This window comes from Schistocerca cancellata, chromosome 8 (assembly GCF_023864275.1).
Source record: "Schistocerca cancellata isolate TAMUIC-IGC-003103 chromosome 8, iqSchCanc2.1, whole genome shotgun sequence".
NCBI lineage: Eukaryota > Metazoa > Arthropoda > Insecta > Orthoptera > Acrididae > Schistocerca > Schistocerca cancellata.
In genome coordinates this window covers 329,748,911-329,775,046 of record NC_064633.1, presented here as the reverse complement: position 1 = coordinate 329,775,046, position 26,136 = coordinate 329,748,911, and the positions used below count along the sequence as shown (strand labels likewise).

Below are 26,136 nucleotides of genomic sequence, written 5' to 3'. Positions count from 1 at the left end.
CTTGTAAATAGTCTTCACGGGTTTGCTGCTGGATCATGTTGTGCAAATTCCACAATATTTCTCGGAGCAACTGTCAGACATCTTCAGGTGGTTCAACCTTGCTGGTGGCTAGGTACAACTGACAGTATCCGCACATCAATACCCCATTTCTAGAATATGCATGCGAAGAATGCGCAGGCATGGAAATCATGCATGCGCAATGATTTGCAGATAGATGTTGCCATACTCAAACCGAAAAGCACAGAACGTCTCTCCTGCATGTGTGCTGTATGCTGCGTTTACTAACAGTACGGCCAGATGTTACTCACAAAAGACTGTAATAGACCAATGTTACGATGGGTCCGTTATCGAAAAATTTTGATTTTTGCATCGTGATTTAATAGCAGCCAATGCAGGGTTCCGGGCTGTGCTTAGTTGAAATCTCACATCCCTGTTGATGAGATTATCAGGTGTATGGGTATGTATTGCTTCCTTAGTGACGGAATTCGAGAAAGATGATGCTCGGGGTAAAACTTTCATCTTTTCATAAATCATGCGATGTCCTGTATTCAGACAATGGTCCTCAATTGCGGACTTTTCTGGTTGATGAAGGCGTGTATGACGCTGATGTTCACATGCAGCGTTCTTCTTCTGTGCAACATGTCAGGCCTATATATGCTGCCCCACATTGACAAGGAATCTTGTATACACCACATTTCCTCAGGCCAAGATCATCCTTAACCGAACCCAACAGGTTTTGCAGTTTTGAAGATGTTTGAAAAACACACTTAATGCCAATCTTCCAAGGACTCTTCCGATTCTTTATGACATGGCACCAAAATACAGCAAAAAGACCAAATGGTAGGTGCCTCTGTATCTTCATTCTGCTCCATAGGTTGAACTCGCCTGGACCTGAATGCATTACCAAGGGTTGGAATGTAAATAGTGGCAACTATTTATTCACAACCGACACAAAAAAGTTACATGTTTGCACCTGTTACTGTCCTTCAGAGTAGTCACCAGCATTGTGTAGAACCCGTTGCCAGCGATGTGGAATGCGTAGTATACTGTTGTTGGAATTTCCATCTTACTCTTTATCTTGAGGTTATCAGATTTGTGTAAAAAACTCCAATGAATTTTAGTATTACTGGTTTGCATATTTGAATGTTGTATGTCTCTACTTTGGTAACAATCTTCCGAACATTTGTATCAGTCATTTTGGTTTCCCTAGGAATTTCAATGTTTATGATTTTCCTTATTTGATGGATGTACATGAGTAAATGATTGTGAGATTGTGCTTTTCATCCTTCGTGAGTTATCATTGATGTTTTGTTTTCAGGTTTCATCTTTTCTTTCTCTGCTCATATGTATTGTCGCCTCTTTTCTTTTGCTTTTCTTTTCTTTAGTCAGCAGTTTCAAGTATTAATTTCTATGTTATGTGCCATTCCTTTCTATACATGAAATTCCTCTAATGGTCAATGGTTATGAAACAAATTCAAGAAATAAGACCTTAATAATTGTGGTGTGCGTACTGTAAGACCTTCAGTACACACACCATCCGATTATTTGACTTTTCGCTGTAATAAAGTAGGCAAGTGTCAGCAATATGTCTTGGGGTCTTATCGTGGCGTGTTTATCTTCTGCCGTTAGGTCAGACGATAGAAATGCCACTTGCACGCTTAGAGTAGCAGATTGATGGTTACCAACTTTAAACACAACTTGATTAATTTTCACACTCATTTATTAAAATAATAACGAGCATAAAAATTACTGAACTTGGTTCTGGATGCTATTTACAATTGACAGTCTGAAGTTCCTTTGGTATTGGTACGTTAATCTTATTCTCCCATGTATCTCTGATACTTGACAAAAGTGTCTATACATTTATCTTCATGGCTATATACAGGAATATGGTAATCTTTTTAGGCGCAGACTGAAACTTGACTATAGACTGGTACAGACAAATGTAGACTGGTGCAGACAAATGCAGACTGGATAATCGGAGGTCTGTACACTCGTTATAATACCTCGCGCGTTCATGTATCACTGCGCGAGTGTGATCCGCGAGGAGAAAAGGTTCTACATTAGCAGCAATCTCATTGGCTGCATTACATATTAATACGAGGATCGGCGAAAGCAGAATTTGGTCCGTCTCTATGGCAGCGACATCTCATAGTGTGGAGATGGATGAGCGCTGCGCCTGCGCTGTTGTGCTTAGCGGGGCGTGCTCTAGTGGGAAAGTTGTGTACGCGCTGACTACGTGGAACTGTATACACAATTACAATATTGACCTTTTAAAATTTTTAAATTAAACAATTTTAAATGAATCAGCCAATTAAAATAATTTAAACAGTTCTAGATAAATTTCTTTAAGACATTAGACAAACCTCCAAAATGTTTATACCAAAAAACTTTACAATAAAGCTTAGAACAAGGGTAGAATATATATTAAATATTAAAGGGAAAATTTCTTGTGTGAAGCCAATTAATCAAAGGCCTCTTAACCGACAACAAAATTTCAGTGCAAGCCAGATAACACAAGATACTCTGCTTCAGCACACACATCCAGGATGCAAGACTGCAAAACTGTAGCAAGCCGTGCTAGGAAATGCTAGAGAGCCATGCACATGGCCACAAATAAGCCAGATCAATGTGGAAAAAAATCATCAGTATGGAACTCTCTCCCAGCAACTTAGTAAGTGCTGTTAACAAGTAAGAAATATAAGTGTCTGGCTGGATTATACTAAAAGAAAAGTTATGGTTTAAACATGAGTTCACTTATAGGACCTTTTTAGTAAGTTTATATGCCCTAGGAAATAAGCTTCACTTACAGAGTACTGCAGAAAGGGAGCTGTTATTGCTTCCAGGAAGGAATATAATAAACAACTTGCTAGAGTCTTACCATTAGCTGGAGCTCACAACATGCTTTAAAGGACTGGATAGGGACCAGAGCACCCACCATCTTCTGAAAATTGTGAAAGCAAACATTAAAATTTAGGAACGGCTGGTTCTCTTGCATAAGATTAAATTTTTTTCATTAAAAAAAAAAAAAAAAAAAAAAACTGCATAATGCGTAGGGCCCTGATATATCTGTGCATGACAACTGGACACATTACATAACTGCAACAGCATTAACTGTAGCAAATTTTTTTTAGAAAAAATGCTGGCCAGCAGATGAAGACAAGTTACTTCAGAATCATCCAGAGCAGACAGAGCAATACACTAATTCTAGAATCACAGAGCCAAATAATAAGGTTTGCACGATGACTCAATGAACATAAACATGAACATCTAATCAAACAGCTTACGGAATGGGAAATCGGTGCACAGAAGTGAACAACTAGTTGCGCACAATGTAAGCGAACCAGATCTTTCCCTTCTGCCCAGTTCTGGCATAAAAGAATGAATAATGACCCATAAAATATGTCGTGCTGATCAGCACTGCATGTCCTTTGCTCCAAGTACTTCTACAGCCACCGGCTCCATGCTGTGTGAAAACTACCCATCAGCTTCCTGCACCACGCTTTTCAGAGGCCTCTCCCTAGATGTGCCTCTAGGGGCCGCTTCTGAAGACTAGGCAGCAATAAGCACATGAGGGAGTAACCTGCACTCCATGGTGAGATCCCAGCTAAAAGTTATCGATGGTTGGAAGGAGAAATGAGTCGCCACGGCTCACTCAGTAGATTGTATGAGCTTGGTATATAATATTTTATTCATAAATCAGTTTGCTGTATGTTTCAACTAAATATCAATACAGCCTTATAAATAGTACAATTTAGAAAAGAACGTAATTAAAAAAAATTGTTCCTAGTACTTTTATTGTTAGGTTTCTATTTGTTTAATGAATGCTGATGACAAATATGTAGAGAATGCATAGATGAGAGACACGTTGGTGTGTTGAAAACTGAAAACTACAAAGGTTTTTAAAAAATTATGCACTAAATTGTATTTCAGTGAACAAATGTATATACATAAAATAAGGGAAAGGCAACAACTCACCTGAAGCAGATTGATGTGTGGAGCTCGAAACACGTAACAGAAACAGCATTCACACTAGTTTTGGTGCACTAACTCTTCCTTTAGCAGAAGTACACACATTCACTCACACAACCACACAGAAACCCATACTGAGTCTTGCTGTGACCATGAGAGTGTATGCTGTGGTGTGTGAATGTGTGAACTTTCACAATTTAGGAAAAGACAGGTTGCTACTTGCCGTAAAAAAGATATGTTAAGTTGCTGACAGGCATAACTAAGACATTTACACAAAAGTTGCAACCATTGCCTTTATTGGCAAAACAGAAAAACACACCATCCATACATACAAGCAAGCATACCTCGTAAGGTATGACCGCCAACTCCGGCAGCTCGGGCCAGAACGTCATCTGTTGTAAAAAGAGAGAGTGTTTGAGAGATAGTGTGAATGCTATTTTCTATTACATGTTTCTATGCTCCACACATCAACCTGTTATAAATGAGTGATTGCCTTTCCCTTATTTTACATGTTGCTCATACAGGAATTTCCATTATTGTTGAACGTGTCTATATTTTTGGCTATTGGCAATCCTGGTAGACTGATATAGTTTAAAGTTGTGGATGAACTTCTGCACACGACAGCATTGTATCCTCATTGCAAAGGAACTTCCTTTGTAACACAAAACAGTTGTATTTTATATGGGCTTAGAAGTTGTAGCTTTGAATGGTACTCGTTTTTGCTGCGCGGGGTAGCCGATAGGTCTGAGGCAACTTGTCGCAAAACACGTGGCATTGGAGGTGCAAGTACTCCCTCGGGCATGGGTGTGTGTGTTGTCCCTAGTGTAAGTTAGTTTAAGTTAGATTAAGTAGTGTGTAAGTCTAAGGACTGATACCTCAGCAGTTTGGTCCCATAGAAACTTACCACAAATTTCCAAATTTTATAGATTTCTTTTGTTACAAGCTATTATTTGTTCTCTAATTTTTGAAAATATGCTTATGTTATTTCAATTTTTACATTTTTTTCATACAGCTGATAATTTTTTTTCTCTCTCTTTCAGAATCTGTATCTGAATTTTGGAGAAATTGGGCAGACAATAAAGGCTTTGATGGAAGACTTCCAGAAGAAGGCAAAAAGTCATAAAAAAGTTGAAAGTATTGCAGACATGAAGAATTTTGTGGAAGCCTACCCCCAATTTAAGGCAAGTTTGCAAAGTGAGTGAATTAGTACTGTACTGTAAATTGTAGTTCTGTTACAATGGTTGTATCTTCTCATGCTGTGTTTCTGTTCAATCTAGTACAGAGTATTTTGGTGTTTGTATTAAATGATGATACTACAAAGTGAAGTATAGTCTATCCTAACTGTAACTGTCACCAAATATATGTAAAATTAAAGATGTAACAATATTATGAGAGGTAAAGTTGCTACTCACCACATAGCGGAGATGCCAAGTTGCAGATAGGCACAACAAAAATATTTTCCCACTTAAAGCTTTTGGCCGAAGGCCTTTGTCAACAATAGACACACACGTGCACACACAGGTTGCAGCCTCAGGCAACTGGAACCACACTGCTGTTGCCTGAGTTGAAAAAGGCCATTGGCCGAAAGCTTTAAGTGTGAAACACTTTTTGTCGTGCCTATCTGTGACTCATCATCTCTGCTATATGGTAAGTAGCAACTTTCCTTGTCATAATATTGTTACTTTCTGTCCTGGATTTTCCATTGTTTCAAATTAAAGATGGAATCAGCAGCATTCAAAGTCAGGATTCATGTTCATAATGAAGCTTCAACAACTGATAATTCATCTTGGAAACAACAGTATCTATTGTCAGTTCATCCATTCAGCAATACTAAACAGTCCTCCAAAGTAGCATGTTCAGTCAATGATTTAACAATTGCAAATTTCAGGGAAAGCCTACAGCAGTTAGACTGGGATGAGGTGTACCATGAACCTGATGCCAATTTAAAATATAATTTATTTCATGACACTTTTGTAAATGCATTTGAAAACTGCTTCCCCAAGAAAATAGTTAAATATACTCGTAAGAAACCTTGTAACAAACCATGGCTTACTAAGGGTATAAAAATATCTTGTAACTGGAAAAGGGAAATGTATCTGACAGCAAGAAAGAGTAGTGACCCAGAAACTATCAAACATTATAAAAACTACTGTGTTATAGTAAGAAAAGTTATTAAAAAATCCAGAAGTATGTGTATCATGTCTGAAATCAGCAACTCTGATAATAAAATTAAAACAATTTGGAACATTATTAAAAGAGAAACAGGTCAACCAAGAGCACAGGAAGACAGTATTACCATCAAATTGAATGAAAACTTTATGAACAAAAAGTTAGAAGTTGAAAATATTTTTAATAATCATTTTCTAAATGTTGTGGATATAATAGGATCCAGGTGTTCATTAGAAGATGCTAGGCTGTTAATGGAACAGGCCATACCTATGCAATTTGATACAATTGAAATCTCACCCACTTCTCCCTCTGAAATTAGGAAAATAATAAACTTGCTTAAAAGCAAAAACTCACGTGGAATTGATGGCATTTCCAGCAAAATACTAAAAGCTTGTTCTCAACAGATAAGTACGATTCTCAGCCACCTGTGTAATAGCTCTCTGGAACAGGGTATTTTACCTGATAGACTGAAATATGCTATTGTTATACCTTTGCACAAAAAAGGGGATAGATCTGATGTCAACAATTACTGTCCAATCTCCCTTCTAACAGCTTTATCCAAAATTTTTGAGAAAGTAATGTATTAAAGAGTAGCTTCACATATCTGTAAAAATGAAGTACTAACAAAATGTCAGTTTGGTTTCCAGAAAGGTTTTTCAACAGAAAATGCCATATATGCATTCACCAATCAAATTTTGAATGATTTGAATAACCGAACACCACCCATTGGGATCTTTTGTGATCTCTCAAAGGCTTTTGATTGTGTAAATCATGAAATTCTGCTAGACAAGCTCAAGTATTGTGGCATGAGTGGGACAGTGCACAAATGGTTTAATTCATACGTAACTGGAAGAGTGCAGAAAGTTGAAATAAGCAGTTCTCATAATATGCAAATATCAGCACATTCCTCACACTGGGGAACTATCAAGAATGGGGTTCCATAAGGGTTGGTCTTGGGTCCTTTGTTGTTCTTAATATATATTAATGACTTGCCATTCTACATTCATGAAGTGGTTAGTTCTCTTTGCTGATGATACAAGTATAGTAATCACACCTGACAAACAAGAATTAACTGATGAAATTGTCAATACTGTCTTTCAGAAGATTACTAAGTGGTTCCTTGTAAATGGACTCTCACTGAATTTTGATAAGACACAGTACATACAGTTCCATACAGTGAATGGTATGACACCATTAATAAATATAGACCTTAATCAGAAGCATATAGCTAGGGTAGAATATTCCAAATTTGTAGGTGTGTCCATTGATGAGAGATTAAATTGGAAGAAACACATTGATGATCTGCTGAAATGTTTGAGTTCAGCTACTTATGCAATAAGGGATTGCAAATTTTGGTGATAAACATCTTAGTAAATTACCTTACTACACCTATTTTCACTCGTTGCTTTCATATGACATTCGTCACTGAGGAATAAAGTATTTATTGCACAAAAGCATGTAATCAGAATAATAGCTGGAGTCCACCCAAGATCATCCTGCAGACATTTATTTAAGGATCTAGGGATATTCACAGTAGCTTCTCAGTATATATACTCTCTTATGAAATTTGTTATTAACAACCAAACTCAATTCAAAAGTAATAGCAGTGTGCATAACTACAATACTAGGAGAAAGGATGATCTTCACTATTCAAGATTAAATCTAACTTTGGCACAGAAAGGGGTGAATTATACTGCCACTAAAGTCTTTGGTCACTTACCAAACAGTATCAAAAGTCTGACAGATAACCAACAAGTATTTAAGAAGAAATTAAAAGAATTTCTGAACGACAACTCCTTCTACTACATAGAGGAATTTTTAGATATAAATTAAGAAAGAAAAGAAAAAAAAAACAAACAAAAAAATTATTAAAAAAAGTAAAAACATAAAATACAAAAACACAAAAAATAAAAAAAGTTGTTATATTAACTTAAGTATGTTGCTAAATTAACTTAATTATGTCATGTATTGGAAAATTTGACTCGTTCCACGTCATTACGAAATATCGTATTCATGATCCATGGAACTAGTATTAATCTAATCTAATCTAATCTAATCTAGACTGCCTCTGTGCTCTGCCATTTCACAACAAATTATACTTGGGACAGTTGATTGTACTTGATGTCTCCTGTTCTCCCCACCCCTCTCCCCGATGAAGTAAAGAGCAACTGAGAAACACCAACATTGCAGCTAAATGTATAGTGTGTAGAGAAATCAGTAAATGATGGGTTAGCATTGTGATGGTTGATTTGGAGTGTGACGTCTTTTGATTTCAAATGAAATTCCAAGATTTCTTCTCCTTTGAAAAGCAGTGAAATATAAGGAGAAAGGGAAAGTAAAAAGAAGAGGATAAGGGTCAGGATGTATGCTCTTTCCCGCATTGTGCTAAGAAATGTAATCATACTCTACTTTTGGATAATATGTATCATGAGTACTGCACAATATTCATTCATTGTAATCTTGTTCTTTGTAGTAGTAGTATATTGTTGTATGTGACTGAAAGATAACATAGTAGCATTTAGTTTTTCATTGTTTGTGTTAAATGTTTGTATATTGATTTGTTTCAGAAAATGTCTGGAACCGTTACCAAACATGTCACAGTAGTGGGTGAGCTGTCATCTTTGGTTAGCCGTCATAACCTGTTGGAGGTATCAGAACTTGAGCAAGAGTTGGCTTGCCAGAATGAACATTCCCAGCAGCTGCAAGTATGAAAAGGATTGAATATTTAACAGTTACATTTTCAGATAGTTTATATTAAATTTATTTTATGTTCTGTTTATTTTAAGAGAATACGAAGACTGATTGACAGTGGTGGAGTAAGAGATTTTGATGCAGCTCGTCTAGTGATGTTATATGCTTTACGCTATGAGAAACATGCCAACAATGATATAAATGGGCTTGTGGTTGAACTGAGAAAACGTCGTGTTCCAGATGAGTTAATAGAGGTGAGATATTATGTTATGTGGTATAAATGTTGTAGGGAAGTTCTTGTAGAATGTAAATACTCAATAGGCAGACACAAAAGATGGAAAACTTCCTAGCTTTCGGAGCTATTCTGTGACAAGCACACCCACACGCGCGCGCGCACACACACACACACACACACACACACACACACACACACACACACACACACACACACACACACCCCTACCTGTGCTGCTACGTAGTGCTGGCTAGACTGATGTTGGCAATGTATTTTGCAGCAGAGGGATTAGTGTTTTGGGGTTAGTGTCATGTGGGGTGGTAGAGGGAGGTGGGAAGCAGGGAAAGGGTTTTGGGTGTAGGTGGCTTGTGGTTCAGAGGGAGGCTGGTTTGCCTGCTGCCAATGTGTGAGGGAGAGGTGGAAGTTATAGTTGTAGCAGAGGATGGGAAGCAGCACATACTGAAGGTGATCTGGAGATATGAATTAGAAGGGGATGATGGGATGGAGGAAGGGGGACTGTTGGGTGGATGGTGCGGTGACAGTGGGTTACCTGATATTGAGGTCAAGATGATTACAGGAGAGGAAGATGTGTTGTTAGGATAACTCCCACCAGTGTAGTTCAAAGAAGCTGGTGGTGGAATGCAAGATCCGTACAGTTTGGACCCCCCTGTGGGTTCGGGGGTAAGAATAGGCCTGCGGTATTCCTGCCTGTCGTAAGAGGTGACTAAAAGGAGTCTCAAACGTTTCGGCCTTAACGTGATGGTCCCCTGTGGGGTTTGACCACTCCATTTCACAATTTTCCGTTAGTGCGTACCATTTGGGGAAGGACGCCTTACGTGGTGCATTCTATATCCATCTTGCCCTAAGATCTGGCATATTCGCTACTGTCATGGAGTTGGACTTACACTGAGCTTCTGGCCACATCAGCTGCAATGTGTTCCGGGTAGCCTACATTCCCTCCATTCTGCACTTCCATCTTTGCTCCCTTTATTAATGGATATTCGACACCCGACAACCAGCACGGTAGCCAGTCCGTTGTGGTGGGGTCGTCATGTACCCTCTTGGTGGTAGCCCCCTGACTACACAGGGATTGCACTGCTGATGCCTGAGCTGCTACCACCCCACGTATGCCGAGGAGTAGATGCCTATCCCTCTGGGGCATCGGGACTCCCGGCAAAGGCCATCCTGCCAGGTGGTCTTTGCTGCGGCTGGGTGGCGCCCGTGGGGAGAGCCCCTGGTCGGAGTGGGTGGCATCAGGGCGGATGACCCACAATGAAGCGTGGTACATCATCTCTCGCTGGTGGGCCTCCACCAGCAGTCTCTAAGCGATCAAGGTCTAACCTCAACGGCAAGCAATACAATCCAAGATCATTTCCCTCCCTGGCCACTCCATGGGAGGAACGCGTGGCTAAAGACAGCAGTGGAGATTATTCACCCCGGTACCTTGTCTGTACGCGGGTTGATGGTGAATCTTTTATGCCAACCAAGCCTCAGTTTTTTGTGGAGCATTTAGAGGACAAGTTCGGGGAGGTGGAGGGCTTGTCCAAAATGCCTCTGGGTCAATACTCATCAAAACAGCATCCTCTGCCCAGTCACGGAGATTGCTCGCTTGTGACAAGTTGGGGTATGTTTCAGTTAGCATCACGCCCCATAAGAGTCTCGACATGGTCCAGGGTATTATCTTCCACAGGGATCTTCTTCTGCAGTCCAATGATGAACTACGCGCCAACCTAGAACGACGAGGTGTTCACTTCGTCAGGCGCGTCCATCGGGGTCCGAGGCGTAATCAGGTAGCCACCAGTGCCTTCATCTTGGCCTTCGAGGGTTATGTCTTACCCGAAAAGGTTAAGGTGATGGTTTACCGTTGTGATGTAAAGCCATATATTCCCCCTCCAATGCGGTGTTTTAAATGCTGGAAGTTCGGACACATCATCCCGCTGTACTTCCGGCATCACGTGTCGAGATTGTGGACGTCCTTCGCATCCCAATACTCCACGTGCCCCGCCTCCTATTTGTGTTAACTGCAGAGAGCACCATTCCCCCTGCTCGCCGGACTGTAGGATATTCCAGAAAGAAAGGAAGACAATGGAATATAAGACCGTGGACCGCCTGACTTACTCCAAGGCTAGGTGGAAATATGAGCGGCTCCATCCTGTGGCAATGATGTCGACCTACGCCGCTGCTGCAACGACGGTTCTCCCATCTCCTGTGTCGTCCCGTCCGGTTGGATCTGTGGTTGGTCAAAATCCACCAGCCCCCTTGATTGTGGGGGGGGGGGGGGGGGCACTTCACACCCTGTTGCTCCTGCTCCATCTACTTCAGGAGCAACACCGCCCCCAACCATCGGGGCATCAGTTCCCCCTTCCCAGCCGGAGAAGAATAAGACTTCTTCGGCTACTCTCGCAAAGAAGGGGTCCCTTGGGGTCCTCCCTTCGCAAGTTCCGACCAGCGGAAAAGCGGACACCCGCAAGTGGTTGAAACAACCACCAGTCCCTGGTCGTAGGGCCTCACAGTCGTCGTCCATCCCTGAGACTGAGCCTGTGAAGCCCTCCAAGCCTGAACCACCAAAGGCACAGCAAGAGAAGCAGAAAAAGAAGAAAGTCCCCAAGAATAACGACATTGCGGTGGCAACCGTCCCACCGCTTCCTACAAGCTCTGCGTCTGAGGACGAGGTGGTGATTCTGGCGTCTGCTGAGGACCTCGATCTCGCCGGTCCCTCAGACACCATGGATAGTACTAGCACAGGTGCTCAATTTGAGGCAACGGGTGACCCAGCGACGTAATCTGCCTTCCCAGTCCCTTCACGCCTTTCTCAGCCATGGACAATATCATCCTCCAGTGGAACTGCAGCGGTTTCTTCCACCATCTAGCTGAGCTCCGACAACTTATCAGCCTTCACCTTTTCTTCTACATTGCTCTTCAGGAAACTTGGTTTCCTGCAATGCGAACCCCCGCCCTCCGTGGCTATCGGGGTTATAATAAGAACCGGGCAGCTTATGAAAGGGTGTCTCGTGGCGTCTGCATCTATGTCCTTCACTCTCTTCACAGCGAGTCTGTCCCTCTACAAACAGCTTTAGAGGCTGTCGCTGTCCGGGTGTGGACGCCACAGGCTGTTACCGTATGCAGTCTTTACCTTCCACCGGATGGTGATGTCGCGCAGCATGTCCTGGCTGCGCTGATAGCCTAATTGCCGCCACCTTTCTTGTTACTGGGCGACTTCAATGCCCATAACCCTCTGTGGGGTGGGTCAGTGACTACAGATTGAGGCGCCACCTTTGAGCATTCATTGGCACAGCTTGATCTTTTGATTTTAAATGATGGTGCCTTCACACACTTCAGTGTGGCGCATGGCACATACTCCACCATTGACCTTTCAATCTGGAGCCCTAGCCTCTTACCGTCTGTCCAATGGAGTGTGCATGACGACCTGTGTGGTAGTGACCACTTTCCGGTCTTTCTGTCACTGCCACAGTGTCACTCTACGGGGCGCCCCAGCAGATGGGCTATGAATAAGGCTGACTGGGACTTGTTCTCCTCCATTGCCGCTATTGAGCCTCTCTCTAATGATGACATTGATGCAGTGGTTCACTCAGTCACCACCAGCATCGTTACTGCCGCAGAATCTGCCATTCCCCGTTCTTCTGGGTCCCCTCGGCGGAGGACTGTGTCTTGGTGGGCGCCTGAGATCACTGAAGCGATTAAAGATCGCCGGCGGGCGTTCCAGCGTCACAAGCGACATCCCTCCATAGAACACCTCATCGTCTTCAAATGGCTGTGTGCACGGGCCCGCCGCCTTATCCGCCTACGCAAGCAGGAGTGCTGGGAGCGGTATGTTTCCACCTGGCCTTCCGCTCCATTAAAGAGCAGATGGAACGTATGAGCCTTTCGTTTCGCACCCACCATCCAGAATCGTACTATGTTCCATTCAGTGAGTGGGAATTTCGCAGTGCCCTCGCCGCTTGTCCTGATACCGCTCCTGGACCAGATCGCATCCACTGTCAGATGCTGAAACGCCTTTCAGTGGACTGCCAGCGACGGCTCCTCGACCTTTACAACCGTCTCTGGGTCGAGGGTGAGTTTCCATCACAATGGCGGGAAAGTATTGTTATCCCCATTCTGAAACCTGGCAAGAACCCTTTGGAGGTGGACAGCTACCATCCCATTAGCCTCACCAACGTTCTTCGCAAGTTGCTTGAACGGATGGTGAGCCAGCACTTGATTTGGGTACTGGAGTCTCGGGGCCTTCTGGCTCTGTCTCAGGGTGGGTTCCATAAAGGCCGCTCCACCGCCGTCAATCTGGTGAGCCTGGAGTCGGCCATCCGTACTGCCTTTGCCCGCCGTCAGCACCTGATCACTGTCTTTTTCGACATGCGGAAGGCATACGATACGACATGGCATCATCACATCCTTTCTACGCTTCATGGATGGGGTCTTCGGTGCCCTCTGCCGGTCTTTCTCCGAAATTTTCTGTCGTATCGTACCTTCCGCGTGCAAGTCGCGGCCTTCCATAGTTCCTTCCAATCCAGGAGAACGGGGTACCACAGGGATCTGTCCTCAGTGTCTGCCTGTTTTTAATTGCAATAAACGGGCTTGCTGCAGCGGTGGGAAATTCTGTCTCCGCTTCCCTATGTGCTGACGACTTCTGCCTTTACTATAGCTCTCACGGCATTGCAGCTGCTGAACGTCAGCTACAGGGCGCTATCCGTAAGGCGCAGTCTTGGGCTGTAGCTCATGGGTTCCAGTTTTTGGCAGCCAAGACCTGCGTTATACATTTCTGCCAGCGACGCATTGTTGACCCAGAGCCGCGGCTTTATCTTCACGGCGAACTTCTTGCTGTGGTAGAGTCACATAGGTTTTTGGGTGTCGTTTTTGATGCCCAGTTGACTTGGCTACCTCATATTCGGCAGCTTAAACAGAAGTGTCGGTGGCATCTTAATGCTCTGGGATGCTTGAGCCACACCAGCTGGGGCGCCGACCGATCTACCCTGTTATGGCTCTACCAGGCGTTAATCCAGTTCCGCCTGGATTATGAGAGCCTGGCTTATGGTTCAGCATCCCCATCTACGTTGCGGGTGCTGGACCCAATCCTCCACAGCGGGATACGCCTTGCCACTGGTACTTTCCGGACCAGCCCTGTGGACAGCATACTTGTGGAGGCAGGTGTCCCACCACTGCGGTTACGACGCCAACAATTACTGGCTGCTTATGCTGCCCATGTTTTTAGCTTGCCCGGGCATCCAAATTATCGTCTCCTGTTCCCGCAGTCAGTCGTCCATCTCCCAGAACGTCGGCCCCGGTCGGGTTGTCCGATCGTCGTCCGCGTCAAGGAGTTTCTCTCCAGGCTTGGGGTTTTCCCTGTTCCACCTCCTTTCCGGGCCCCTTTGCGTACACCCCCATGGTGTGTTCCTCGCCCTTGCCTTCGGCTCGACTTGGCACAGGGCCCGAAGGACTCAGTCCCTCCGCAGGCCTTCCGCCCCTGCTTTTATTCCATGCTAGCCACGTATCAGGGCTCTGGCATTGTATACACTGACGGTTCGATGGTTGCTGGTCGGGTCGGCTATGCACTAACTCTAGGGGACCATTCCGAACAACGTTCATTGCTGGCTGGCTGCAGCAGTTTCCACTGCTGAGCTGGTCGCCATCTTTCGAGCCCTCAAGTATATCCGCTCCTGCTCAGGTGAGTCCTTTGTAACCTGTAGCGATTCCCTGAGCGGTTTACGAGCTCTTGACCAGTTTTCCCTCGTTCTCGTCTGGTGATGGCTACCCAGGTGTCCCTGCATACTCTTGCCCGTTGCGGCCGATCTATGGGCTTTGTGTGGGTCCCCGGCCACATTGGGATACCCAGCAATGAAAATGTAGACTGCCTGGCGAAAGAGGCCACCAGTAAGTCATCTCTGGAGATTGACCTCCCGGAGACTGATTTGCGGGCAGTCTTACGCTGCGAAGTTCTATCGCTTTGGGACACTGAATGGCGCAGTCTGCCCATGCCAAACAAACTCCGCCCTATCAAGGCGACGACGGATGTGTGGCGGTCATCCATGCGGGCCACTCACAGAGATTCAGTTGTTCTTTGTCGGCTCCGCATTGGCCACACCCGGCTGACACACAGTTATTTACTGCGTCGGGAGGGCGCTTCTCTATGTCATTGCGTGGCGGCTTTGACAGTGGCCCACATTTCGTTGGCCTGTCCCCTTTTAGCTGTGGTCAGGCAGACATTTGCGCTGCCTGATACGCTCCCTGCCCTTTTAACTGATGACTCTGCCATGGCATGCTTAGTTTTACGTTTTATTCGGGCAGGGTTTTTTATCATTTAATTAGAGTGTTTGTTATATTTTTTGTGTTAATTAGGGCCTTTGGCCTACGATTTTAAACTGAGTTTTTAATGTGTCTCTCGGTGGTTGGCTTCTCTTTTTTTTTGTTCCTATGGTCGGCCAACCACCGTCACACTCTGTGTGATTTTATTTCGTTTTGTCTGGTCCTTGTCTACGTTTCTCTTGTTCTGTGTCGTCTGTCTACTATTCTGTTGAAAGTTCTTTTTATTCTCTGTGGGTATTTTTAGTATTTGGAAAAAGGGACCGATGACTGTCACAGTCTGGTCTCTTGAATCCCCCAAACCAACCAACCGTACAGTTTGGGTTGTGAAGCAGCCAGTGAATTTGAACATGTTGTGCAACTTTGTGGTCAGCTATGTTCTCGACAACAATTCAGTAGTGTATTTGTCATTGCTGCTTTTACATATGGCTCAGCTTCTGATGGGGTAGGATAAGGTTGTGATAGGACTTGAATAGCAAGTGCTGGGTGGGTGGATTGGACAGGTCTTGCACCTTGGTCTCTCCCCAGGGCTATGATCCCTGTGCAAGGGATTGGGAGTGGGAAGTGGGAATGGTGTAGGAATGGACTAAGGTGGTGTTTGGGGGGGGGGGGGGGGGGTATTGCCTGTCTGTGAAGGTCTTTGTGTGGCCATCAGCATACTGGACAGAGGAGTTCTCACCACTGCAGACATGTCATACATGGGTGGTGAGGCTGTTTGGGAGGGATATTGGTGGTTAGTGGGTTTAATGTGGTCAGAGGTCAGGATGGAGCCATAACGGAGATGGAGGTCAATGTACAGGAAGGTATCACATTGGGTAGAGAAGGACCAGTAGGAGCAGATGGGAGAAAAGGTGTTGAGATTGTGAAGAAATGTGGATAGGATGTTTGGGTCTTGTGTCCACACCATAAAGATACAATTAGTGAACCTGAACCATACTATGGGTTGGGAGTTATGGGAGGCTGGGAAGGTTTCCTCTAAATGGTCATCCTCTTGGTATAGGAGGGTGTCATGTGAGTGCTGATGACTGTGCTGTGAATTTGTTTGTGAACCTTCCCTTCAAAGGAAAAGTAGTTGTGGGTCAGGATATAGTTGCTAAAATGTATAAGGAATAAGGTGATGAGTTTGGAATCTGGAGAAAGTTGGGAGAGATAGCGTTGGATAGCAGCAAGGCTGTGTGAGGAGGGATGTTGGTGTATTGGGAGGTGGTATTAACAGTGATGAGTATGGATCTGGGAAGTAAAGGTGTGCTGATATTGGAGGTCTTTGATGTGGGAGGCTAGATTTTGGGCAATTGGTTGGAAGTGTTTGACTACAAGGGTGGAAATTATTTTAGTGGGAGCACAATTGCCAGCTACAATAGGGTGTCCAGGATTATTGGGTTTGTGTGTTTTGGGGAGCATGTAGAAGGCGAGTGCGTGGGGTCGTGTTGGTTACCCCAACTAGGACTTGGGTGGACTTGGGCGAGAAGCTTTTGGAAGGACTTATGTTGGACTTCAGGAATTGAATGACTCTGGTGGAAGAGTCAGACAGTTGGCAGAGGCCTTCGTCAAGTAGTCACTGCGACCCATCACAACAGTGGTGGATCCTATGTCCCCAGGGAGAATGATTAGTTCTGGATCTGTTTTAAAATTGTGTATGGCTGTCCTTCCTTCTGCCAAAAGGAATGGCCCTGGGGAAGGATGGTGAGGCCCAGTTGTAGGTAAGGAATACCTGGAAGCTGGGCAGGGAGTGGTTAAGTGGGAGGGGTGGTGGTGGAAGGTCACAGTTGGATGGTGGTATCAACTGTGAGAGACAGGGAGCGTTCAGTGTTGGGATTAGGTTGGTTTTGGTTGGAGGGATTGATGACAAGACAAGGAAGTATTTTCATCGTGGGGATCGGGAGAAAGGGATTAGGAGGAGGAGAGTAGGTCTCTGACAAGTCCAACGTGGTTAAATTTGGGAGTAGAGCTGAAGGTTAGGCTTTCGGATAGGACTGAAACATCTGTGGGACTGAGGTTTTTGGTGGAGAGGTTAATAACAGTGTTTTGGGTTTGCTTGGGTTCTGGATGTTGAGGGGTGTTGAAAGGGAGTTCTGGAGGGTGTATAAATTGCAGAGGTCAGCTGGGTAGAGTCTTAGTGCTATGAGAGGTTGACAATGGGGTTCACTGTGAGATTAGATTAGATTAGATTAATACTAGTCCCATGGATCATGAATACGATATTTCGTAATGATGTGGAACGAGTCTAATTTTCCAATACATGACATAATTAAGTTAATTTAACAACATAATTAAGTTAATATAACAACTTTTTTATTTTTATTTTTCTTCCCTCTTTTCTTAATTTATATCTAAAAATTCCTCTGTGAAGTAGAAGGAGCTGTCATTCAGAAATTCTTTTAATTTCTTCTTAAATACTTGTTGGTTATCCGTCAGACTTTTGATACTATTTGGTAAGTGACCAAAGACTTTAGTGGCAGTATAATTCACCCCTTTCTGTGCCAAAGTTAGATTTAATCTTGAATAGTGAAGATCATCCTTTCTCTTAGTATTGTAGTTATGCACACTGCTATTACTTTTGAATTGGGTTTGGTTGTTAATACAAATTTCATAAGAGAGTATATATACTGAGAAGCTACTGTGAATATCCCTAGATCCTTAAATAAATGTCTGCAGGATGATCTTGGGTGGACTCCAGCTATTATTCTGATTACACGCTTTTGTGCAATAAATACTTTATTCCTCAGTGATGAATTACCCCAAAATATGATGCCATATGCAAGCAATGAGTGAAAATAGGTGTAGTAAGCTAATTTATTAAGATGTTTATCACCAAAATTTGTAATGACCCTTATTGCATAAGTAGCTGAACTCAAACGTTACAGCAGATCATCAATGTGTTTCTTCCAATTTAATCTCTCATCAGTGGACACACCTACAAATTTTGAATATTCTACCTTAGCTATATGCTTCTGATTAAGGTCTATATTTATTAATGGCATCATACCATTTACTGTACGGAACTGTATGTACTGTGTCTTATCAAAATTCAATGAGAGTCCGTTTACAAGGAACCACTTAGTAATTTTCTGAAAGACATTATTGACAATTTCATCAGTTAATTCTTGTTTGTCAGGTGTGATTACTATACTTGTATCATCAGCAAAGAGAACTAACCACTTCATGAATGTAGAATGGCAAGTCATTAATATATATTAAGAACAACAAAGGACCCAAGATCAACCCTTGTGGAACCCCATTCTTGATAGTCCCCCAGTTTGAGGAATGTGCTGATATTTGCATATTATGAGAACTGCTTATTTCAACTTTCTGCGCTCTTCCAGTTACGTATGAATTAAACCATTTGTGCACTGTCCCACTCATGCCACAATACTTGAGCTTGTCTAGCAGAATTTCATGATTTACACAATCAAAAGCCTTTGAGAGATCACAAAAAATCCCAATGGGTGGTGTTCAGTTATTCAGATCATTCAAAATTTGATTGGTGAAAGCATATATGGCATTTTCTGTTGAAAAACCTTTCTGGAAACCGAACTGACATTTTGTTAGTACTTCATTTTTACAGATATGTGAAGCTACTCTTGAATACATTACTTTCTCAAAAATTTTGGATAAAGCTGTTAGAAGGGAGATTGGACAGTAATTGTTGACATCAGATCTATCCCCTTTTTTGTGCAAAGGTATAACAATAGCATATTTCAGTCTATCAGGGAAAATGCCCTGTTCCAGAGAGCTATTACACAGGTGGCTGAGAATCTTACTTATCTGTTGAGAACAAGCTTTTAGTATTTTGCTGGAAATGCCATCAATTCCACGTGAGTTTTTGCTTTTAAGCAAGTTTATTATTTTCCTAATTTCAGAGGGAGAAGTGGGTGAGATTTCAATTGTATCAAATTGCATAGGTATGGCCTGTTCCATTAACAGCCTAGCATCTTCTAATGAACACCTGGATCCTACTATATCCACAACATTTAGGAAATGATTATTAAAAATATTTTCAACTTCTGACTTTTTGTTTGTAAAGTTTTCATTCAATTTGATGGTAATACTGTCTTCCTGTTCTCTTGGTTGGCCTGTTTCTCTTTTAATAATATTCCAAATTGTTTTAATTTTATTATCAGAGTTGCTGATTTCAGACATGATACACATACTTCTGGATTTTTTAATAACTTTTCTTATTATAGCACAGTAGTTTTTATAATGTTTGATAGTTTCTGGGTCACTACTCTTTCTTGCTGTCAGATACATTTCCCTTTTCCGGTTACAAGATATTTTTATACCCTTAGTAAGCCATGATTTGTTACATGGTTTCTTACGAGTATATTTAACTGTTTTCTTGGGGAAGCAGTTTTCAAATGCATTTACAATAGTGTCATGAAATAAATTATATTTTAAATTGGCATCAGATTCATGGTACACCTCATCCCAGTCTAACTGCTGTAGGCTTTCCCTGAAATTTGCAATTGTTAAATCGTTGACTGAACGTACTACTTTGGAGGACTGTTTAGTACTGCTGAATGGAGCAGTATGATGGATGTTGATGGATAGTGATGTCCCAAGGCAGGAGTAGGATGTCAACAGGTTGGACAGTTTATGTAGGTGGTGTCTGGAATGCTTCTCCAGGTGTTGGAATGCAAAGGTTTCTAATTTGGATGTGATGTGTATGTAATGAGGACTGTACAGTAACAGTATCTTGAGGGGGAAATAGAGATTGTTCAGGGATGTCTGTGCCAAGGAGAGCTGTTTTTGCAGTGCTAGACTCATGAGGGATGGGGACTGGCGAAATCTGAAAAGGTGACCAACTCTGCTGTCAACACAGTACAGCCTTTTATGTTGGCATGACTACCAATCACCTGTTCACCAGTATGAATGACCATGACCAAACTGTCCTCAAGAACAGAGTTGGCCAATTGGTGGCATGGCACCACACGCAGCTGACCACAGTATCTCAATTTCAATGGCTGCACCACAACCCGACTCATCTGCGTCATTCTTTTAGGCCCCAGCTTTTCTGAACCACGCAGATCGAAGTTACCATTACAACTCATCCTGCACTTCCATAGACATCCTGACCTCAATTACAAGTAACACAAAGTCCTCATACCCTCCTCCCAACAGTTCCTCCTTCCTCTGTCCTGTCACCTCGTCCCCCGCAATTCATGTCCCCACATCACCTTCAGCATATGCCACTTCCCACAGGCTGCTACAACTATACCTGCCACCCCTCTCTCATTCATTGTTAGCCAGCAAACAGACCTCCCTCCAAGCTGCTAGCCACCTGCCACCAGTCCCTCTCCCTGCCTCCCCCCAGTCCACTCCCCCTCTTCATACTCCACCCTACACTAACCCCACCACAACCACCACACCTGTAGCAAAATATCATTCAGTCTGCCGGCACCATACCTGGGGTACAGATGCATGCACACACATTCTGGTGTGTGTGTGTGTGTGTGTGTGTGTGTGTGTGTGTGTGTGTGTGTGTTTTACTGTAGGTTGTCAAAAGATTACTCTGAAAGCTAGCAAGTTTTCCTTCATTTGATGTGTGCCTATTGACAACTTAACATTTGTGCTTTTCATTGAGTGGTCTACTTTAATCCTAAAGTACTGAGACATTACTGTCTGTAGTCTCAAAATTGGAACACTCTATAAATCTTTGATTATTGTTATTTGGTCTTCGAGCCAACTGCAGACGCATTCACATGTTTATGCTGGTGATTCAGGTCTCGGAGATTATGATCCTCCCATGGTCTTCCAATTTGTGAGACTTATCAAATTGCCTCTTCCACTTTTGTCTGCCCATCGCCAGTCTTTTCATTTCTGAATAGTTGTCCAAGGAGACAAATATTCAGAAATGAAAAGACTGGCTGTGGACAGACAAAAGTGGAAGAGGCTTAACCCATGACAAGACCTGATGTAAGGCAGAATACCTACAACAACAACAACAACTACTACTACTACTACTACTACTACTACCACCACCACCACCACCACCACCAAATTGTGGTGTCAGCCTTATATGCCTGAGACTTTGGTTTGTGCTATAGTTTTTTGTCATTAGAGTCGGCAAAACATAATCTTCAAATGACCATGCAGAAGACAGGAGTATTAACCCAAAATAAGGGGTATAGTTTTTCATGTACAAAATCCTGGGTCATGCACCCTCTGCAGAATTCAGTCCATCTATACCCTGAATTATAAATGGATAACTAATGGTTGGAAATGATACACAAGTTTCGAATTTTAGGACTGGTGTTTGACCATAATATAATGTCACTGTGCATAAAGCAGCTCAAGTTCACCTGTAAGCTGAAATTAAACTCCCTCTACACTTCCGTGGAAACAGTTATTGGGGAGCAGCTCAACAAGTTCTAGTAATATTTTATATAATTGGTTTTAACCCAATTAGACTGTGTATGCACTTTCAATTTTTGCTAACTATACCCTATGCACTATGGTGGCATCTGCCCTTGTGACTGGAACTTTTCACATGAGGCCTTTGTCGAAACAGGTAATCCAACTTTAAAGATACACCACCAACAAATTTTTATTACATGGTTAAGATGTACTGTAGGTTTTTGTATGGTGCTTTTCCAAACCACAACATCCTTATTCATATTAATTGATTGAAAACAGGGAGAACAGCAACTATAAGATTAAAATATGTGCATTTGCATCTCTTTCTCCCTGAGATAAATCTACTGTCTTAATCCATAGACACCCCCCCCCTCCCCCTCGTGCATCCAACACTTGATGTATTCCTCAACCTGCAGGATGAATAAACCTTTGATACGGAATAAAGGATCTCACAGATCTTAATATTCATCACTGGCAAATTTTATTCATTCCTCCACAACTATACACCTGTTAGTCTTCTATATACTATAACATCCTCTCCTCATCAGCAATTTATTTTGCTATTTAATTTATATTTATTTTTTCGCCTTTAGTACCATATCAAAGTTCTTAACAATTGACCAACTCATCTATTTCAAGATTGAGATAATGTTATATAACTTTTACATTAGCACTCTGTGGACAGTATTCTGGGTACATAAAAATCTCTTTCAATAAACACAGAGGAGACAAAAGTAGAATTATGGTAGAGCTCATTACAGGAGGGTTTGCTTCCTTTTCCTGATGAATGTGAACTAAATTTTTTCATTTTATCTCTGACTTTGTAATGTCATGTGTCCATTACCAACTAATGTATGCAAGCACATTTGAACAAAAACTTGTGCGAGTTTACTCCTGCAAGTCTCACAGGCGAGCTAATTTCAGGAACTTGGTGCAAGTGCCTGAAGAAGTGTTCACAGTAGAGTCGCATTGTGAGATAGTCCAGGGGGATGGCGGGATGAAAGTATGTGTTGGAGTGCAAGTTCCCATCCCGCCATCCCCCTGGACTGAACCTATGTTAACCAACCTCACTCCCATTTACTCTTCAGTCTTCTCCTCTTTCCCTTTCCTCTTTAGCCATTCACGCATCTTTTCATCCTACATAGTTGTGTTTATCTTTTTACTATGTACCTCTTTACTTCTTTATGCATCCTCTTTGGTTTGAAGCTGGCACAGTACTCTTTGGCTTCCCTCTGACAACCATGCCTCCATCCTCGCTACCCTCCCTGTTTACCTTTCCCTGTTGCTTCATAACCTGGGTTGTGAGTAACTGAATCCACTTTCCCTTCTTCCCTTTTTCCCCTCTCTCCTCCCTGATGAAGGGACAAAGTTCCGAAAGCTAGGAACGTAAATTTTCTGTTCTGTTTTGTGTATCCATCGGCTGTACTGAGGTGAGGTAAGTACTGGCCAGCCCCTCTATCTCTTTGTTAGTATTTGTTTCACATCTTTATATGAGATTTTCCATTAATCATTAATTCTGATTAGATTTTTGAATGAAAATTTTGTTTCAAAATTTTATAAATGATATGAACAAAAATTCCATTGTAATAAATTCACTCATTAGGAATCTTGGTTATTGTTCTAATAGGAAAGAAAACACTATGGCTATCATGAAATTGGAATTGTTTTTCTCAGTTGACTAAAACTGTTATAGTATTACAGATTATTTCACAGGATCTTGGACTCCCCAAAAATTGGTATTTCAAATATAAAACAACAATCAGATACAAATTCAATTTATTTTTCGCCAGAGCTGGAGATTACTTACTATGGGGAAAAAAGAGAATTCAAGACATATGACAGTTTAAGAATTTAAGTCGCCCAAAATTTAGGGTTATAAAATATGCAACAGAACAGGGGAAGAGGGAAAATCAACAGTGAAATAATAAAAAACAGGTGTAAATAAAAAACTTCTTAAGTTGGAAGAGAGCAGTAACATGAAAGACGAGGAAATGACATATTAAAAAATGAGACACAGATATTTCTCTCTCCTCAACCTCACAAAGGGTGGGCCCCTCTCAGTCCGTGGTAAGGGTGGCTTGTCCCTCTTTCCCAAGCCTTTCACTCTTTCCTCTCTGAGGGAGGACTAGCGGTTCTGAAAGCTAGGAATGTTTTTGTCACTTCTAAATATATGTACATACACTCCTGAATGTAAATATTGAATAGCCACTCTGTCTTGTAATTTTACGGAGTATGAAAAGATCAGAAAAATTTTAGAATGAAGGAAGAAATGAGCAGGACGTCAGGTTAATGACTAAATGAAAATAAAATAAATGAGAAGTGTGAAACTCCCTGGCAGATTAAGACTGTTTGCCAGACTGAGACTCGAACTTGGGACCTCTGCCTTTCGGGGGCAAGTGCTCTACCAACTGAGCTACGGAAGCACGACACATGACCTGTCCTCACAGCTTCAATTTCACCAGTACCTCGTCTCCTACCTTCCAAACTTCACAGAAGCTCTTCTGCGAAATTTACAGAACTAGCGCTCCTGGAAGGAAGGATATTGTGGAGACATGGCTTAGCCACAGCATGGGGGATGTTCCCAGAGTGAAATTTTCACTCTGCAGTGGAGTGTGTGCTGATATGAAAATTCCTGGCAGATTAAAACTGTGTGCTGGACTGAGACTCAAACTCTGGACCTTTGCCTTTTGTGGGGCATGTGCTCTACCATAGGTGAGACGATGAGTCATGTTTGGGTAGCTCAGTCGGTAGAGCATTTACCTGCAAAAGGCAAAGGCCCACAGTTCAAGTCTTGGCCTGGCAGACAGTTGTAATCTGCTAGGAAGTTTCATATCAGTGCACACTCCGCTGCAGAGTGAAAATTTCATTATGAAAATGACAAGGGTAATTAGCACCTTATAGGCCCAGGTAAATGCTGGGAACTAGGTACATGCCATAGGCCAAGTTCCCACCAGCAAAGTTCTGCAGTTCTGTTGTTGACCACAAGGTGAAACACACACTATGTTTAACACTACTGTCTTGCAGTGTGTGGTGTGACTGCATATTGCGTTTCCAGGACTGGCTGAAGATACACTCTGCTGCTTGGGGCGCCAAGTTAGGAGGGGTGCCAAAAGCATCACGTCTGTAACCTATCCATACAGGACATTTGACAATTAATAGTGGCCACTTGGTGTGCCCAGCTGCACTGTGTTGTTGCCTGCTGGTCAGTCCAAAATGTACTGAAATATGAAGGTAGTATCAAGGAGATGGATGTAATTATAAATTTCAAGGAAAGAGGCTGATACTCAAGAAAGAGACAGTGAATTTTATCTGTGTTACTGAAATAGTCATGCAGAAGGGCAGCAGTTGATATTCGTGATAGGTTTAATTGTAAAATATATCATTTATGTGTTTAGACTTGACACCAGACTGACAGTTACTAAACCCCAATGAAGCCCTTTTTAAGTAAGCAGTGGAAAAGTGTACATTAAAGAAACTGCTGGTTTCCAAAGCTATGCAACTGATATACTTGTCTTGCACTCATGGGTTTAAATAATTTGTGGTGAATATGAAACAAATTAATGTGAGGAGTAAGTTAAAAGCAGCAGCCTTGTAGGTGCTTGTCACAGAAATGTTCTGTAGCAGGCAGGCCATCCACATGGGAGGAGACAGTGATGAGTAGCAAGATGTGGAATGAGAGTTTGTCACACATTTTAGATAGAGATAAGCTAGTGACACTATTGGGGAGTTATGCCAGATGATGTTCCAAATAAGAAAAAGATATGCTCAGTTTATGTTTGTGTGATGTGAGTCTAACAACTGTAGGACAGCTAGTAATTTTAAACTAGCCTATTTGTGAAAGATGAGAGACTGCCTTTCTTGACTTTTTCTTGTGCTGCCCATTTTTGTGTCTTTCATAGTTACGACTTGTGTTCATCTTTTTTTCTTCATCTGACTTAATGACCGCCCCTTCCCAGGTTTTACGTTTTACTGTTAGCATTTTACAGTTGATTTCCCTTTTCCTGACTAGAATTCTGGATGACATTCATACTTGATTCCTGGAATACTCTTGTTTACTCCCAACACCTTGCCCTTTCGGCTGATCTGCTAATCGACTTAACACCCCTGAGAAGTTCTCCTCTTACTTAAAATCAGCAAGTGGTTCAAAATCATCTGTTCAGTCACTCAGTGTCCATAGTCCATACAGACACTGAAATGCAAGATAACATAGAAAAGGCCAAAATACTGAATTCAGTCTTCCAAAATTGCTTCACTGTGGAAGATTGTAACTGTCCCTCTTTCAGTAATTGCACAAACACTGAAATGGCAGATATTGAGATAACCAATTGTGGAATTGAAAAGCAACTTAAAATCACATTGTAGTGGAAAAACATCAGGACCAGATGTAAATGTCGTGTGACTAG

General features: G+C 42.3%; 1 protein-coding gene across 1 annotated transcript in view; it reads left to right on the top strand.

The window, feature by feature from the left end:
* LOC126094521 (vacuolar protein sorting-associated protein 45) overlaps positions 1-26,136 on the top strand; it is a 125,351-nt gene that overhangs the window by 70,605 nt on the left and 28,610 nt on the right. The window contains exons 7-9 of the mRNA XM_049908938.1: positions 5,013-5,153; positions 8,709-8,846; positions 8,928-9,086. Coding sequence (XP_049764895.1) covers positions 5,013-5,153; positions 8,709-8,846; positions 8,928-9,086 — 438 coding nt within the window. The remainder of the gene's footprint in view (positions 1-5,012; positions 5,154-8,708; positions 8,847-8,927; positions 9,087-26,136) is intronic.